Source organism: Manduca sexta, chromosome 26 (genome assembly GCF_014839805.1).
Source record: "Manduca sexta isolate Smith_Timp_Sample1 chromosome 26, JHU_Msex_v1.0, whole genome shotgun sequence".
Classification (NCBI taxonomy): domain Eukaryota; kingdom Metazoa; phylum Arthropoda; class Insecta; order Lepidoptera; family Sphingidae; genus Manduca; species Manduca sexta.
Genome location: NC_051140.1, coordinates 14867600 through 14881473, shown reverse-complemented (window position 1 = coordinate 14881473; position 13874 = coordinate 14867600). Strand labels below are relative to the sequence as shown.

The window sequence follows — 13874 nt, the reverse complement described above, 5'->3', positions numbered from 1 at the left end:
TGTAGGTACTAACGCATAAATGCTGTTTGCAAATCGTTCTAATGATAATTTGTTTTTACATAAACTACGAAAGGGAAACCGGTAGGAATCGAATTATATTAAATTATGTTAAAAAAACTTTAAGCTATTTTGTATGCAATGCGTACCCTATTATAACCTGTTTTGTGTGTAATAAAAAAAAAAAATAAAAAAAAAATATGGACTGGTTGCAACTGTTATATATAGAATCTTTGTAAAACAAAAACACACTCTTTAAAGCTAGGTATACATTAAACCGAAGACCACACCACTAATTACTGCATAATGTGAAAGAATGTAGGGATTTGCGCTGTACTGCTACGAGCTTTTGCGAAACATATTGCAGGTCGTTACAAAAGTTGTATAATTTAACAGCCTGCAGTAATTAGAGTGAAATCTACCACCTTGGTAATACTTTTAAACAATATAAAAGCTGTGTGTTAGGTGAATTATGTATCAGTCCACTACTAAAGACAAAGTGAAATACATTGAACAAAAATGATTTCTAAGGTAAAAAAAAAAAGATATTTACGAACATTCTATTTTATTACAGTCTATCATTATCTATACAGCGGTTCGGATAATATTCCAGGTTGTGATCCTGGTAGCGCTAGTGGTCGCCGTCACCGCTGACCACCACGCGTTCTCCTCGCAACACGTGCACAAACACGACGGACACCATGAGGAAGTGTCTCACGGACACGGTCACCATCACCATCATGACTATTACGTAAGAATATATACTAACTAACATCTTATATTTCATCTTCTTTCCTTACATCTAATGTTAGCAATATATATTTAACAGACTCATCCTAAATATGACTTCGAGTACAAAGTAGAGGACCATCACACTGGCGACCACAAGAGCCAGCACGAGGAGCGCGACGGCGACGTGGTGAAGGGCTACTACGAGCTGAAGGAACCTGACGGTCACATCAGACACGTGCACTACCACGCCGATAAGCACTCAGGGTAAGCATAATTTTATTGGCATTTAATATAATTATAGAATAATTGGTTCTCAATCCATAGAGTACATGTGCTTTGGCAATCGACGGTATAGCGTCTATTAACAAAACTCATTAATTAATTTCTTCTTATGAGAATGTTTTAAAATACTTAAGGTGGTAGCTCAAGGTCCATTTTCATACATTTTGTTTCGGCTTTAATCTGGGTAACTAGTATTGGTAGTAAAGAATTTAAATTCACGTCTAGTTGGTGATTAGTTCACGCAGTTGAAAGAAAAATGTAAAAATAATTAATAATCATGGATATTTCTGCCTTTAAAATTTCGTCATATTAAATTTTAAAGGCCGAAATATTCATGATTATTAATTATTTTTACGTTTTTCTTTCAACTGCGAGAACTAATCACTAACTAGACGTGAATTTAAATTCTTTACTTGCCAATACTTGTTTAGTTACCCAGATTAAAGCCGAAATAAAATGTATGAAAATGGACCTTGAGCTACCACCTTAAGTCATAATTTATTCAGATATATCTAAGAGACGAATTAAATTTAGAATATTTAAATTTTCAGTTTCCATGCGGACGTGAAGCACAGTACACACCACATCTATCACCATCATCATTAATCTGATAATAAATATTGTTATTACTACTTATACGCCTGTTTCTTATTGTTTTATGTACGTTTTGTTTTGTTTAACGGACAATAAAACTGTTTTATTCTTATTCTGGCCTTTTTACTGATTATAATTACTATCGACTTTTATGAATCTTCAGCAATTTTAATTATTATAATATAATAATAATAATATCAGCCCTATTTTAATTATTATTTCATTAAATTATCTTATCCAAAGAAATTCGAAACAATATGTTTTTGCTTACAATAAATTTAAATCTTGTTTTCTATCAAATACCGTGTTAAATTTTAAACTCTTTTCTGGTTTTATTTAGTTTATCAACATAGTGTCTTGTGTTCACGCTTGGTAAAAATGATATTGCTTATTATAATTTAATTTCATGATTACGTTATTACGTAATATAAATAAAATTACGTAATGTATTCAGTCACTCACGCCTTTTATTCCCGAAAGGGTAGGCAAGAGCACAACTATCGCACCCTCTTTTCACAGTGTGAATTCCGTTCCATGATGTGATAGGCCCTGAAGCCTCTCGCCATATCGGGCGCCGATTTCAGACTTACGGCTATGAGTACAAAAACCCAATGTCACTTTGCCCAACCTGGGATCAAACCCGAGACCTCGGTACTGCAGTCGTACCGTAATACAACTACGCCACCGAGACTAGGTTAGGTTAGGTAGATTAGGTTGTAATAGTGTAAAGATCCACGTCATTTCTTTTCCGTAACATACGTATAATCCTTTTCAATGTAATTATTACAATTAGATCGAGTTATGCAAAAATGTATCAATTACTTACAAATAGAATATTTATGGATTGTTATTTGATTGGGTCACATAATATTTTTTTTTTTTTTCAGATATAAATAGATCTCGGCGTGTTTTGCTAAACATTAAAATACATTTTATTTAATTGTGTGTTAAATATTAATAACTTAATTTTGGATAGTGTACGTAGGTACATTTTGGCATAACAATCCAGTTTTTAAATTAATTTCGGCGTAATCACTGTCCACTTGTTTCTGAGGAACGGTACACCTCAGAGGCTACATTATTATTACAATCATTTCACTGCGTCAAATATATTATATTCATAGCTCTTTAACGTCTCCTGTTGTACGTAATCTTTTTTCAATACATTCGTCTTGGTCTTCTGCTATAATTCCATCAGTAATGATATCTATGAATAACAATAGGTAGATGATATTGCAGGTATTAACTTCATTTCTCTGTCATAAAAACTATTTCATCGTTTTTTGGTCTATAAAACGGTCAGTCACAAACATAGCTGAACAAAAACAAATCTCTAAACCGCTTCTAATAGTTACCTTGTATTTAATAATTCTTTTTTTCTTCATGTAAAGTAAAATAAACCTGTGAAGTTTATTTTAGTGAAGAAAAAATGATTATTGATAAAGACATAAATGTCTAAAGGCGATTTGAAATTATGTTTTAGTTCAGATACTTTTGTTGCTGACTATAGATAGTTTATGTAATATTGTTTTATAATTAGTAAAGTTAATTTCAATACATTTTTAATTACCGCATTCCTTCACTGGCATAAATGTAATGTAAAATCTCAGGTTAAATTTGCAGTTCATGCAATCCACACACATGTGGCCTATTACAATAAAAAAATGTGTACTTACTCTTACTTCATTATATATAGAGCGTACCTAGTGTACGCTATATATATAAAAAAAACATCAAAAGACATTGATTGATTGATATTTCTGAATAAAGAATATGATCTTATAGTGGTGCAGCGTTTTTAATTGTTACTGAGAATACAACAATGTGATTTGTATTATGACACTATTTGAGCTTAATAATATTATTAGACGAAATGAGATTATGTATCTACACAATGTTATAATAGATTCAGAATAGCTCTTGCTAGTATTAATTAAAAAATAATTTAATTTTGTTCGAAAACAGAATAATAACATTGCATATTTTTAAATAATCGAAGAATTGAATTTAATACGTCCGATTAGAACACCCGTAAAGATGTAATTAATGTTGAGTTATAAAATTATTTATGTATTACAAATTCTATAACATTTCAAAAACTAATAAAGTTGCATCTCATTTTTAAGCAAAATAAAAATATAGTATTGTATAGACAAAATGTTATTTATTTTTAAAAGTAAAACACTAATGACAATTGTAAGAAAAACAATAACACTTAATTCCTTATAACATATCAACACAACAGTCTAGTGGTGATGGTGATGGATGTGATGAGTGCTGTGTTTCACGTCTGCGTGGAAACTGTAGACAAAAAATAGAAATAAAATATTTGATAATATTATTGCCAATCTTTTCTTCAAGACACAGATAACCTAGGATATGACTGAGATTTGGAACAGCAGACTCTAGGTTTGATAGAATTTAATTGTAATGAATAAATACTAGCTACTATGATGATAGTTGTTAACAAAAATATGCTTATTTGATAGAACTAATAGGTTTACATTTAGCTTAATATTTCAAAATCACTCACCCTGAGTGCTTGTCGGCGTGGTAGTGCACGTGCCTGATGTGACCGTCAGGCTCCTTCAGCTCGTAGTAGCCCTTCACCACGTCGCCGTCACGCTCCTCGTGCTGACTCTTGTGGTCGCCAGTGTGGTGGTCTTCTATCTTATACTCGAAGTGGTATTTGGGATGGGTCTGAATTAAATATTGTGAATATTAATAGATTGTCATTAAAGTAATGAAACTATTATAATTAATGTATCTTACATAATAATCATGATGATGGCCGTGTCCGTGCGAGACGACCTCGTGGTGTCCGTCGTGTTTGTGCACGTGCTGCGAGGAGAACGCGTGGTGGTCAGCAGTCACGGCGACCACCAACGCTACGAGGATCACAGCCTGAAATATTGTTTAAAATCCTTAATATTTATCTCGCTCCTTTCCATTAACTAGCCCTGTTTAATAAAGAAAGCATATATACTATATGATAGCCGGACTATGTTTCTAGTGTATAACAACACTATATTGATCGTATAATTTACCTTGAAATACATTGTATGTTAAAAAAAAATATCGTTCCTTACGAAATCTGTTTCAGCGGTGAACTGATACATAATTTACCTAACACACGCCTTTTATATTGTTTAAAAGTATTATCAAGGTGTTATTGATTTCACTCTAATTACCAGCTGTTAAATTATTCAATATTTGTAACGCTGTGTCCGCAATATATTTCGCAATAGCTTTGCACTTGTGGAAGTCTCTACATTCTTTCTCGTTGTAAGGCCGATTGTTAAGCCTAGAGTTCAAGAGGATACGAAAAGCAGGTGATGTTTTATTACCAAGTCTCAAGATGGAATTTGTGTTAATAGTTCAGTCAAGTTTTATATATACAAAAGATTGATCATACAACAAAATTGCTGGGCTTATAAAGTAAGTGTTACGATTGTCTATAAATTAAAGCTACTTATAATTTTAAATTAAGCAATGCGAAGCGCTACACTATGCTCACCACCTTAGTATGTTTATTTAGATGTTTAGCGCTTCTATCAAACTTTCAGGAAAATTTTATATGACAATTATCGCCTTATGTTAACTGATACTCATTTTATTACAATTTATTTTAGAGTATACATTAGAGTGTGATTTTTGTATTTGATCGGCTTATATTATATGAATTTAATATGTATATCGCCATGTATATCATGCATATGAGGAGTAGCAAGTACTTAGAAGTTTTAAAACAGATCCTTAGTCGCTTAATACCCAGTAATCACACTGACTGAAATTTAGAAATAAAACGATTATTTTTATAAAATCTCACACATAAAAGTATACATCGTGTTTGACATAATAGATAAACTATCAACCTAACAATGAAGTACACTACAACACACTAATACTAGGTATGCATTAAGTTAGTTGCTTATGCACTACACTCTATAATTATTCTTGCAATTAGCTGTAAAACTATGCAAGCACACGAATACTCTGTTTTATTATTGGCCCACTAAACTGATTAGATATTATTGAAGACACCGAGAGGCTGCGTTTCTAGCTGATCATTTATAATAATTATTGTTTTATAAGTCGGTTAATTAAAGATGGTTCTTTAGTAGTACCCATACCAATACAACTTTACACAGTTTTTTATGCAGTGGAGTGGTGCAGTGGCACCTGATGGTAAGTGAAGTGGGATCCAATAGTATATCGACTGATGAGAGGTGATTATCTCTCGGTAGTCGCCACAATGATGCTGGCCTATTTGAACCAGGTTTAGGCTGATCCGGAACTAGACATTTACGTGGGGCTTTATGGCGGGTTTTAACATCTTATGTGCGGTAGTCTCTATCCGAGCGAATATAAGATATATATTTTTCTTTTATTGCTTTGAATGACGAGACGAGCCTTACGTTCGCCTGATGGTAAGCAATACAACCGTCCATAAACCAAACAAACACCATCCAACACCTTGAATTACAAAGTATTATTTGGTATTCATGACATGAGATGTTAAGTCTCAATATGTCAAGTAGTTACACTGGCTACAATGTCCCTCAAACCTAAATACAACAGTGACTACACATTGCTACTTGGTTGCAGAAATAGACATTGCGGTAGTACCTACACTGACGGACTCTCACATATGAGAGTCCTACCACAAGCAAAAGAGTAAAAAAAATTCATATAATTATAATTGAAAGGACAGATACACAAATGCAGGCAAAACATTATACTAAAATATTTCGCTTGCTTACAGCATTCACTTGTAATAAAATAAAAATACCTCGCCAGGCATAATAGTTTATATTTTTACTACATAAATTGTTTGAATTAATACTTTTTAATTTCCTCTCAGTAAATCTTAAAATAAAGGTCTTGCAAACATAAAAGGAAAATACTGCTGCATTCATACTTTAGTAATGACACGCAATAACTGGTTTGACTTTTGTATTGCAAAAATATCTCTTAATGTTTTCATTGCCTGGGTATATAAAACAAATAAACGTTTAAGAGATAAACATTTGGATTAAGAAACAGCGACCTTCAATACAAAATGTACTGTAAAGTTATTTACAGTTTACTATATTGAACTACAATAAAACGAGTTTTTGGGCGAAACTCTGAAAAATGTTTCCATTAAACTATTGGCCGTCCAGTGATCGACACGCGTCCGCCGAATTTAATATAGGTATTTGTAAGTTAAAACACATCCTACTAATATTAAAAATGCGAGTTTGTGAGGATGGATGTATGTATGTTTGTTCGACTTTCACGAAAAAAAGTACTGAACGGATTTGGATAAAACTTTACAGTAATATTGGTTATACATCAGAATAATACATACATAGGCTATAATTTGTAATGATTTTGTGTAATTTGGTCATAATATAATGATACATATCAAGTAAGTCGGGAAAAAAAAATCCAGAGAACTCCTTCACGCGGGCGAAGCCGCTAGCAAAAGCTAGCGTTATATAAAAATTTCATTTTTTTGCACTCCTCTATATGAACTCTAATTATCCCAAATCTCACACTCCTTCGTATGGGTAATGAGCTTAAAAAGTGACACAAAGGTTTTCTGCACACTTAAATATATAGATTATACACCGCGTACGCTCTCTGGTTGTGAACAAATTAAATCTAATGGTCTCCACTTACTAATGATACTTAATAATAGTAATGTTGTTAAATAGAATTTTAATAAGCCGGGTTGGCGGTCACTGGAGCCCAGAACGGTCATGATCAGGGTCACAGCTACGGATCACGGTCAGGAGGCGGACGGCATCATCAGGACTGTTCAATTTCATTACTCAGCAGACAAACTGAACGGATAAAATTTTATTTGTTATTACGTTTAATTCTATTGCGACTGTGTATACCGCCTATAATTCTTTGCGCGGCCACGAGGCCACGCGGCTGCATTGGTGAGGAATAATCATTTCCACTAGTCGACATTCTTTCTGGATCTCATTCTACTTACCATTAGGTGCAGTAGTCTAACTTTGTTGTGTCCGTATAACAAAAAATACATATTTTAACTCCAGATTCAACGCTGAAATAAGGCGTGAGGGTCACACTGCTCACACATACCTCATTGCGATTCCCATCACTATAAAGAAAAAGAAAATTTAAGAAAACTTAACGACAATATTAATTTTGCATAACTGTCAGCGATCGACAAAATGCGCGCGTGCATACATAGTTAAGTTAAAAAGTGGCGATAGCCTAGTTGGTTGTGGAACGGTCTGCCGAGACAAATGTCCGCAGGTTCAAATCCAAAGGGCACACACCTCTGATTTTTCTAAAAAAATATGTGTGTATTCTTTGTGAATTATCGCTTGCTTTAACGGTGAACGAAAACATCGTGAGGAAACCTGCATACCTGAGAAGTTCTCTATAGGAATTTCGAGGGTGTGTGAAGTCTACCAATCCGCACTAGGCCAGCGTGGTAGACTAAGGCCTAATCCCTCTCAGTAGTAGAGGAGGCCCGTGCTCAGCAGTGGGCAAGTATATAATACAGGGCTGATATTATTATTATTATATACATAGTTAAGACAACGTTTGTCGGGTCAGCTAGATGTTTATAATTAAAGTAGTAAAATTGTTATAATTTATAATTTTGTTATTTTTATAAAGGTGAGAAATAAATAAATGTTTATAAATTCTAAATTTTGTTTCCATATTTATTTCCATTGCGCTGAACCAAACCTATTTTCAGAAAAAAAAAAACAAATTTTGGTCAAATTCCTCGTTTCAATCGTACTTTGTAAATAAAAATTTTATAACATGGAATAACATGGATGACACGAATTGTCATTTGGCACAAATAGTCCTGGGGCCTTATTCTCTATCCCGCACGTTATTTTAACAGTGCGTAACATGCACGTAACACAATACATCATGTTTAGGACTATAGAAATTTGGCTTACAGAATACCACCACATTTCTCGAAGATAACATGACACGGCCGCGTTACGCGTTTACACTATCATACAGAATAAGGGCCCTGTTGTTCTAGATTAACATACAGGCAATTTTATTATATTTATTTTCTCCCGTAAAAATGTTTAAATTTTAATCCGTTTTAAGATGGCGCCGAAGTCGTATAGATAGCGTCATAGATCGCTCTAATAATTTAGGGTTTTTTGTGAAGCTGCGAACAACATTTAATGATGAATATTATTATTCTTCAAAGTGCCAAAGAAAATTAAATATAATGGGATTTCGCACTCATCTTTGATCAAGTGATAATTTGCTGAGGATTTATTCAAACCATTTTAATGTCTTTAATGAGCTGACTTCACTGAAGACAATGATTTTTATGCATTTAGCATTCCATATAACGCTGATACATAAAAATTTAGGGGCAATTAAAGAATTCATTTATAAAAGAATTTATTATTCTAGAACGAATCAAAAATAAGAATCAACAATAATTATTAAATGTGAGACTAGTGGTGATGGTGATAGACGTGATGGGTGCTGTGCTTCACGTCTGCGTGGAAACTGTGGACAAAATATGATGAATAAATATTTATTGTTACTTTGAATTATTTTTAACATATTTGGGTGACTATATGTTTATAACAATATTGAATTTCGTACATTTTGTTACCAGTAACTATGTATATAGTAAGAATTCACAATTAGTTTCCATATTATGTATAAGTACTTACCCTGAGTGCTTGTCGGCGTGGTAGTGCACGTGCCTGATGTGACCGTCAGGTTCCTTCAGCTCGTAGTAGCCCTTCACCACGTCGCCGTCGCGCTCCTCGTGCTGGCTCTTGTGGTCGCCAGTGTGATGGTCCTCTACTTTGTACTCGAAGTGGTATTTGGGATGAGTCTGAATTAAATATTGTTGAGGTTAATAGAATGCTAATCGAATAATGATATTAGTTATTTAAATTATAAACATACGTAGTAATCATGGTGGTGCCCGTGTCCGTGCGACACGACCTCGTGGTGTCCGTCGTGTTTGTGCACGTGCTGCGAGGAGAACGCGTGGTGGTCAGCGGTTACGGCGACCACTAACGCTACCAGGATCACAATCTGGAATATTATTAAATCATATTTTTTTTTTACATTTAATAGTTTTTACCCATTATAATTTTTTTATATGATTGATTTGGTGCAATAGATAAAAGAAAATCATTGTAATTTTAATGTACCTTAAAATACATATTTCTGTGGTTTGTATTAACTAACATAAGCAAGTTTGACAGTGAACTGATACATATTCAGGTAAAACACTGCTTTTATATTGTTTAACACTCATATCAAGGTAGTTACGATTTCACTCTAATTGTAACAATTATACAACGTTTGTAACGCTGTCGCCACATATTTCGCAAAAGCTCTAATTAATATTTTAAATTGTCAGTTGTCATTGTTTTAAATAATTTCAAAAGCTCATAATTTATATTTTAAATTAGTCACTGTTTTAAATAATTTTAATTACATCAAAAACAGTTAAGTAAATGTAACAGTAAATGGTAATTTTTCACACACAATACGCATCAGCCGCTTATTACCGAAGAGGTAGGCAGAGATGCAACTAGCGCATTCAATTTTCGTCATGTATATTCCCATTGTGTGATAAGAGATGGAGCTATCACTGATCTTTCAATCCTCATAAAACTTGCAGAGTAATAAAACTAACATTTTGACAGATTTATTCAGGTTTTCTATAGACAATATTAGGACACTGCAAATAATCATCCAATACAATTTATCCGATGATTTAATCACCGTTGTGAATGTTAAAAAATATTTTTCTATAAATTTATTAGAATTCTCTAGACAGAGCTTCAGCTTATTAGCGCTGTTCAGGATCGGCACCAAATTTAATGTGAATACATTCGGGCGATTACGTGGTAAGTTTCATCTTGGAAATAAATTTATACAAGAAAATAGAATTAAGGAGGAAACTAACATATTCATTGGAGGCGATTGTTTTATGAACTGTATAAATAAAATTTACACTTAAAGTACAAGCCTTAAAATAGCCACAATTATCGTAACTTTGACAAAAGCAACAGTATCCTCGAATTTTACCATTTATAAACAAATTGGTCTTAGCTTCATAGAAAATAAAGAATGCATAAATTCGGCTGTGACAGTACTCAATATTCTTATTGAAATAACTTCCTACATACATATCACACACCCCTTCTAAAACCGTTTAAAGCTATTAAATATGTATCAGTCTAAGAGCACTACTAGATTATATATTAAACTAGCAAAAAAAGTTTCGTTCTTGCTTAATGTTTGGATTTCAATATAATCAACTCTATGTTATTTATTTTCTCAGTCATCGTTATGAAACTTTTACAATATATTATTATAAACATGCGTACTGCGTAGTGTATACTGTATGAAAACAAACTGGTTCAAGTTAATGGTTTATTGCGAAAAATTATCTCAATGCCGTTTATTTGAGTATATAATGAGAAATTATTGATTTTTGCAATATCAGTTGCATTGCGGATTCTGAAAGACAAACAATCAATACACCATGATCTTCAAAGTAAGTGTCAAATTAAAACTACAATTTATAAACATACATAAGTATATTATAACATTATGATACAAATCATAAATTGAAATACGTATTTTGTAATTGTAGATAGTCTTCATCGCAGGTATTTTGGCGGTCGCTGCCGCCCAGTACGGTCATGGTCAGGGTCACGGGCACGGCTCCGCCTTCTCATCGCAGAACATCGTGTTGCACGCAGCTCACCAACTGCATCACGCGCCTGCGTACCACCAGCTGCACCAAGACTACAACCAACACAATGATCACTACCATCATCACGTGGATTACTATGTATGACACTTTCGATCCTAACTATAACTATTTTCGACATGATAATAAATGCCGCATAACCGTATTATACAGGCTCATCCCAAATACGCGTACGAATACAAAGTTCAGGACCCTCACACTGGCGACAAGAAGTACCAGCACGAGACTCGCGACGGCGATGTGGTGAAGGGCGTGTACAGCCTGCACGAGGCCGACGGCACCATCAGGACTGTTCATTACTCAGCAGACAAACACAGCGGGTAAACTTTTCATTTGTTATTACTTTTAATTCTCTGATGGCTGTGTATACCAGACCTACTGCTGGGTCATAAGCCATGTGGCAGGTGAGAGATAATCATCTCTCGTCAGTGGACGTCTATCTGTATCCACTCTACTTACCACCAGGTACAGTGGTGGACCGTTGCTGTGTCCGCTTAAAGAAACTTACACAATATTGTAATTCCAGATTCAACGCTGAAGTAAGGCGTGAGGGTCACTCGCAGCACATCGTTCCTCACTACTATTCCCATCATTGAATTGTTTATAATTAAACCAATCAAATTGTTATCATTTATATATTTGTTATTATTGTAAAGAAGAGAAATAAATATTTATAGCCGAAACTATTTTTATGTTTATTGCGCTGAACAAAACCTAAATTTCCAGAAATAAAAAATTGAGGCCTGGTAAAATTCTGCATTGATTATTGATTTCGATTAATGACTTTGAGGTCCATATAAGACATAATATTTATATTTTATGTAATTATTGTCTCTACCAAAAATATTTTATCTGTTTAGAACGCCTAATTTTTTTTAAATTACTAATCAACTTTATTTTTATTTGGCATTGTGCTGGTCCGAGTTTCCTTTTCTATAGAATCGAATTCGCGACTCTAGTGAGCCCGTTCCACTAGTAAAGTAAGTCGAAACCACGATTATTCCCATGTAATGAATACTTATCTTACTTTTATTAATATTATAAATTCGCATGTTTGTAATTTTTTTTTGGACATTTGTTTGTAGTATACGCAGTAATAACTCAATCGATTTGCTTGAAATTTAACACGAATATGTCATGTCCTGGATTAAAAACAGGCAATTTTTCAACCTAATAACCTTTACATCACGAAGAAATAATAGAATTTTACAAAGATGGCGCTGTTGTATATATGGCGCTATGGATCGCCATAGTGATTTGGGATTTTTTAGCGGCAAAGGCTATTCACGTTGACGTATTCGCGAGCAACTTTTAATGAGGCATATGATTAATTTATTATATAATTATAATTCAAAAGTGTAAGGAAAAGTAGTCATAATAAGTTTTCGTAGTCACCTTTTTTCGATTGCTAATTTGCTGCGTACTTATTGTCACCATTTTTATTGCCTTTTAAGGTGCTACCGTAATTGCATACTATGTTTTCTTTTCGTATGCTAAATACCGTTATAAAAAATGAGCAATTAAACAATTTATTTATAAAAGATTTTATTATTCTAGAACGAATCAAAAAACAGAATCAACAATTATTAAATGTGAGACTAGTGGTGATGGTGATAGACGTGATGGGTGCTGTGCTTCACGTCTGCGTGGAAACTGTGGACAAAATATGTCAATTAATACTAATTGTTATTTTAAATTATTTTTAAAATATTTAATTTATCATTTGTTCATAACTTGTAACCATTGACAATCAGTTATCATATTATAATCTAGAAGTACTTACCCTGAGTGCTTGTCGGCGTGGTAGTGCACGTGTCTGATGTGACCGTCAGGCTCCTTCAGCTCGTAGTAGCCCTTCACCAAGTCGCCGTCGCGCTCCTCGTGCTGGCTCTTGTGGTCGCCCGTGTGGTGGTCCTCAATCTTATACTCGAAGTGGTATTTGGGATGAGTCTAGCGAATAAAATATATTTTGTTAACATTGTATTCATGTAAAAGATATTTTTTTATTATTTATTAATTAATCTCACGTAGTAATCATGGTGGTGCCCGTGTCCGTGCGACACGACCTCGTGGTGTCCGTCGTGTTTGTGCACGTGCTGCGAGGAGAAGGCGTGGTGGTCAGCAGTCACGGCGACCACTAGCGCTACCAGGATCACAATCTGGAACAAAAAAGTGACAAAATATAAATTATTTTATTTTTACCATACTAGGATCCTATTCCTATCCCAAACTAATCTCTGTATGATTTTTCAAAACCTAGGAAGGTATCCTTAGCCAAGTATCTTACCTTAAGACACATTTTTATTAGGTTTGATACAATTGCTAACAATAGCAGGTTCAGTAGTGAACTGATACATAATTCACCTAACACACGCTTTTTATATTGTTAAAAATCATTATCAAGGTGTTATTGATTTCACACTAATTATAGCAGGCTGTAAAATTATAAAATGTCGGTAACGGTGCAGTATATTTCGCAAAAACTATAATTTTATATCACATGAAGTAGCCACAT

At 33.8% G+C, this 13874-nt stretch overlaps 3 protein-coding genes across 3 annotated transcripts; 1 reads left to right on the top strand and 2 right to left on the bottom strand.

Annotated features, from left to right (window-relative positions):
* Nucleotides 1–516: 516 nt before the first annotated feature.
* Nucleotides 517–1642, top strand: LOC115453843 (uncharacterized histidine-rich protein DDB_G0274557-like). The gene is made up of 4 exons (XM_037443163.1): nucleotides 517–528; nucleotides 572–748; nucleotides 827–993; nucleotides 1563–1642. The coding sequence occupies exons 1-4, from the start codon at nucleotides 517–519 to the stop codon at nucleotides 1615–1617; spliced, it is 411 nt and encodes a 136-aa protein (XP_037299060.1). The 3' UTR covers nucleotides 1618–1642.
* A 2177-nt stretch (nucleotides 1643–3819) lies between these two features.
* On the bottom strand, nucleotides 3820–4708 carry LOC115452458 (cuticle protein 19). The gene is made up of 4 exons (XM_030181001.2): nucleotides 4653–4708; nucleotides 4378–4509; nucleotides 4139–4305; nucleotides 3820–3906 (listed from the first exon to the last, which is right to left on the bottom strand). Exons 1-4 carry the CDS (start codon nucleotides 4662–4664, stop codon nucleotides 3852–3854), a joined length of 366 nt encoding a protein of 121 aa, XP_030036861.1. The 5' UTR covers nucleotides 4665–4708; the 3' UTR covers nucleotides 3820–3851.
* A 4350-nt stretch (nucleotides 4709–9058) lies between these two features.
* LOC115452447 (histidine-rich glycoprotein-like) lies at nucleotides 9059–13658 on the bottom strand. Its single transcript, XM_037443162.1, has 8 exons — nucleotides 13647–13658; nucleotides 13387–13518; nucleotides 13143–13309; nucleotides 12959–13012; nucleotides 9783–9846; nucleotides 9532–9663; nucleotides 9291–9457; nucleotides 9059–9120 (listed from the first exon to the last, which is right to left on the bottom strand). Exons 1-8 carry the CDS (start codon nucleotides 13656–13658, stop codon nucleotides 9066–9068), a joined length of 783 nt encoding a protein of 260 aa, XP_037299059.1. The 3' UTR covers nucleotides 9059–9065.
* Nucleotides 13659–13874: the final 216 nt, after the last annotated feature.

What these genes read in the sequence shown, in the direction of transcription:
- LOC115453843 (XM_037443163.1), top strand. An exon ending in ATCACCATCATGACTATTAC is followed by an intron (nt 749 to 826) that starts GTAAGAATATAT and finishes TATATTTAACAG; the next exon opens with ACTCATCCTAAATATGACTT. An exon ending in CACGCCGATAAGCACTCAGG is followed by an intron (nt 994 to 1,562) that starts GTAAGCATAATT and finishes TTAAATTTTCAG; the next exon opens with TTTCCATGCGGACGTGAAGC.
- LOC115452458 (XM_030181001.2), bottom strand. An exon ending in GCCATCATCATGATTATTAT is followed by an intron (nt 4,306 to 4,377) that starts GTAAGATACATT and finishes TATTTAATTCAG; the next exon opens with ACCCATCCCAAATACCACTT. An exon ending in CACGCCGACAAGCACTCAGG is followed by an intron (nt 3,907 to 4,138) that starts GTGAGTGATTTT and finishes TTTTGTCTACAG; the next exon opens with TTTCCACGCAGACGTGAAAC.
- LOC115452447 (XM_037443162.1), bottom strand. An exon ending in GGCACCACCATGATTACTAC is followed by an intron (nt 13,310 to 13,386) that starts GTGAGATTAATT and finishes TTTATTCGCTAG; the next exon opens with ACTCATCCCAAATACCACTT. An exon ending in CACGCCGACAAGCACTCAGG is followed by an intron (nt 13,013 to 13,142) that starts GTAAGTACTTCT and finishes TTTTGTCCACAG; the next exon opens with TTTCCACGCAGACGTGAAGC.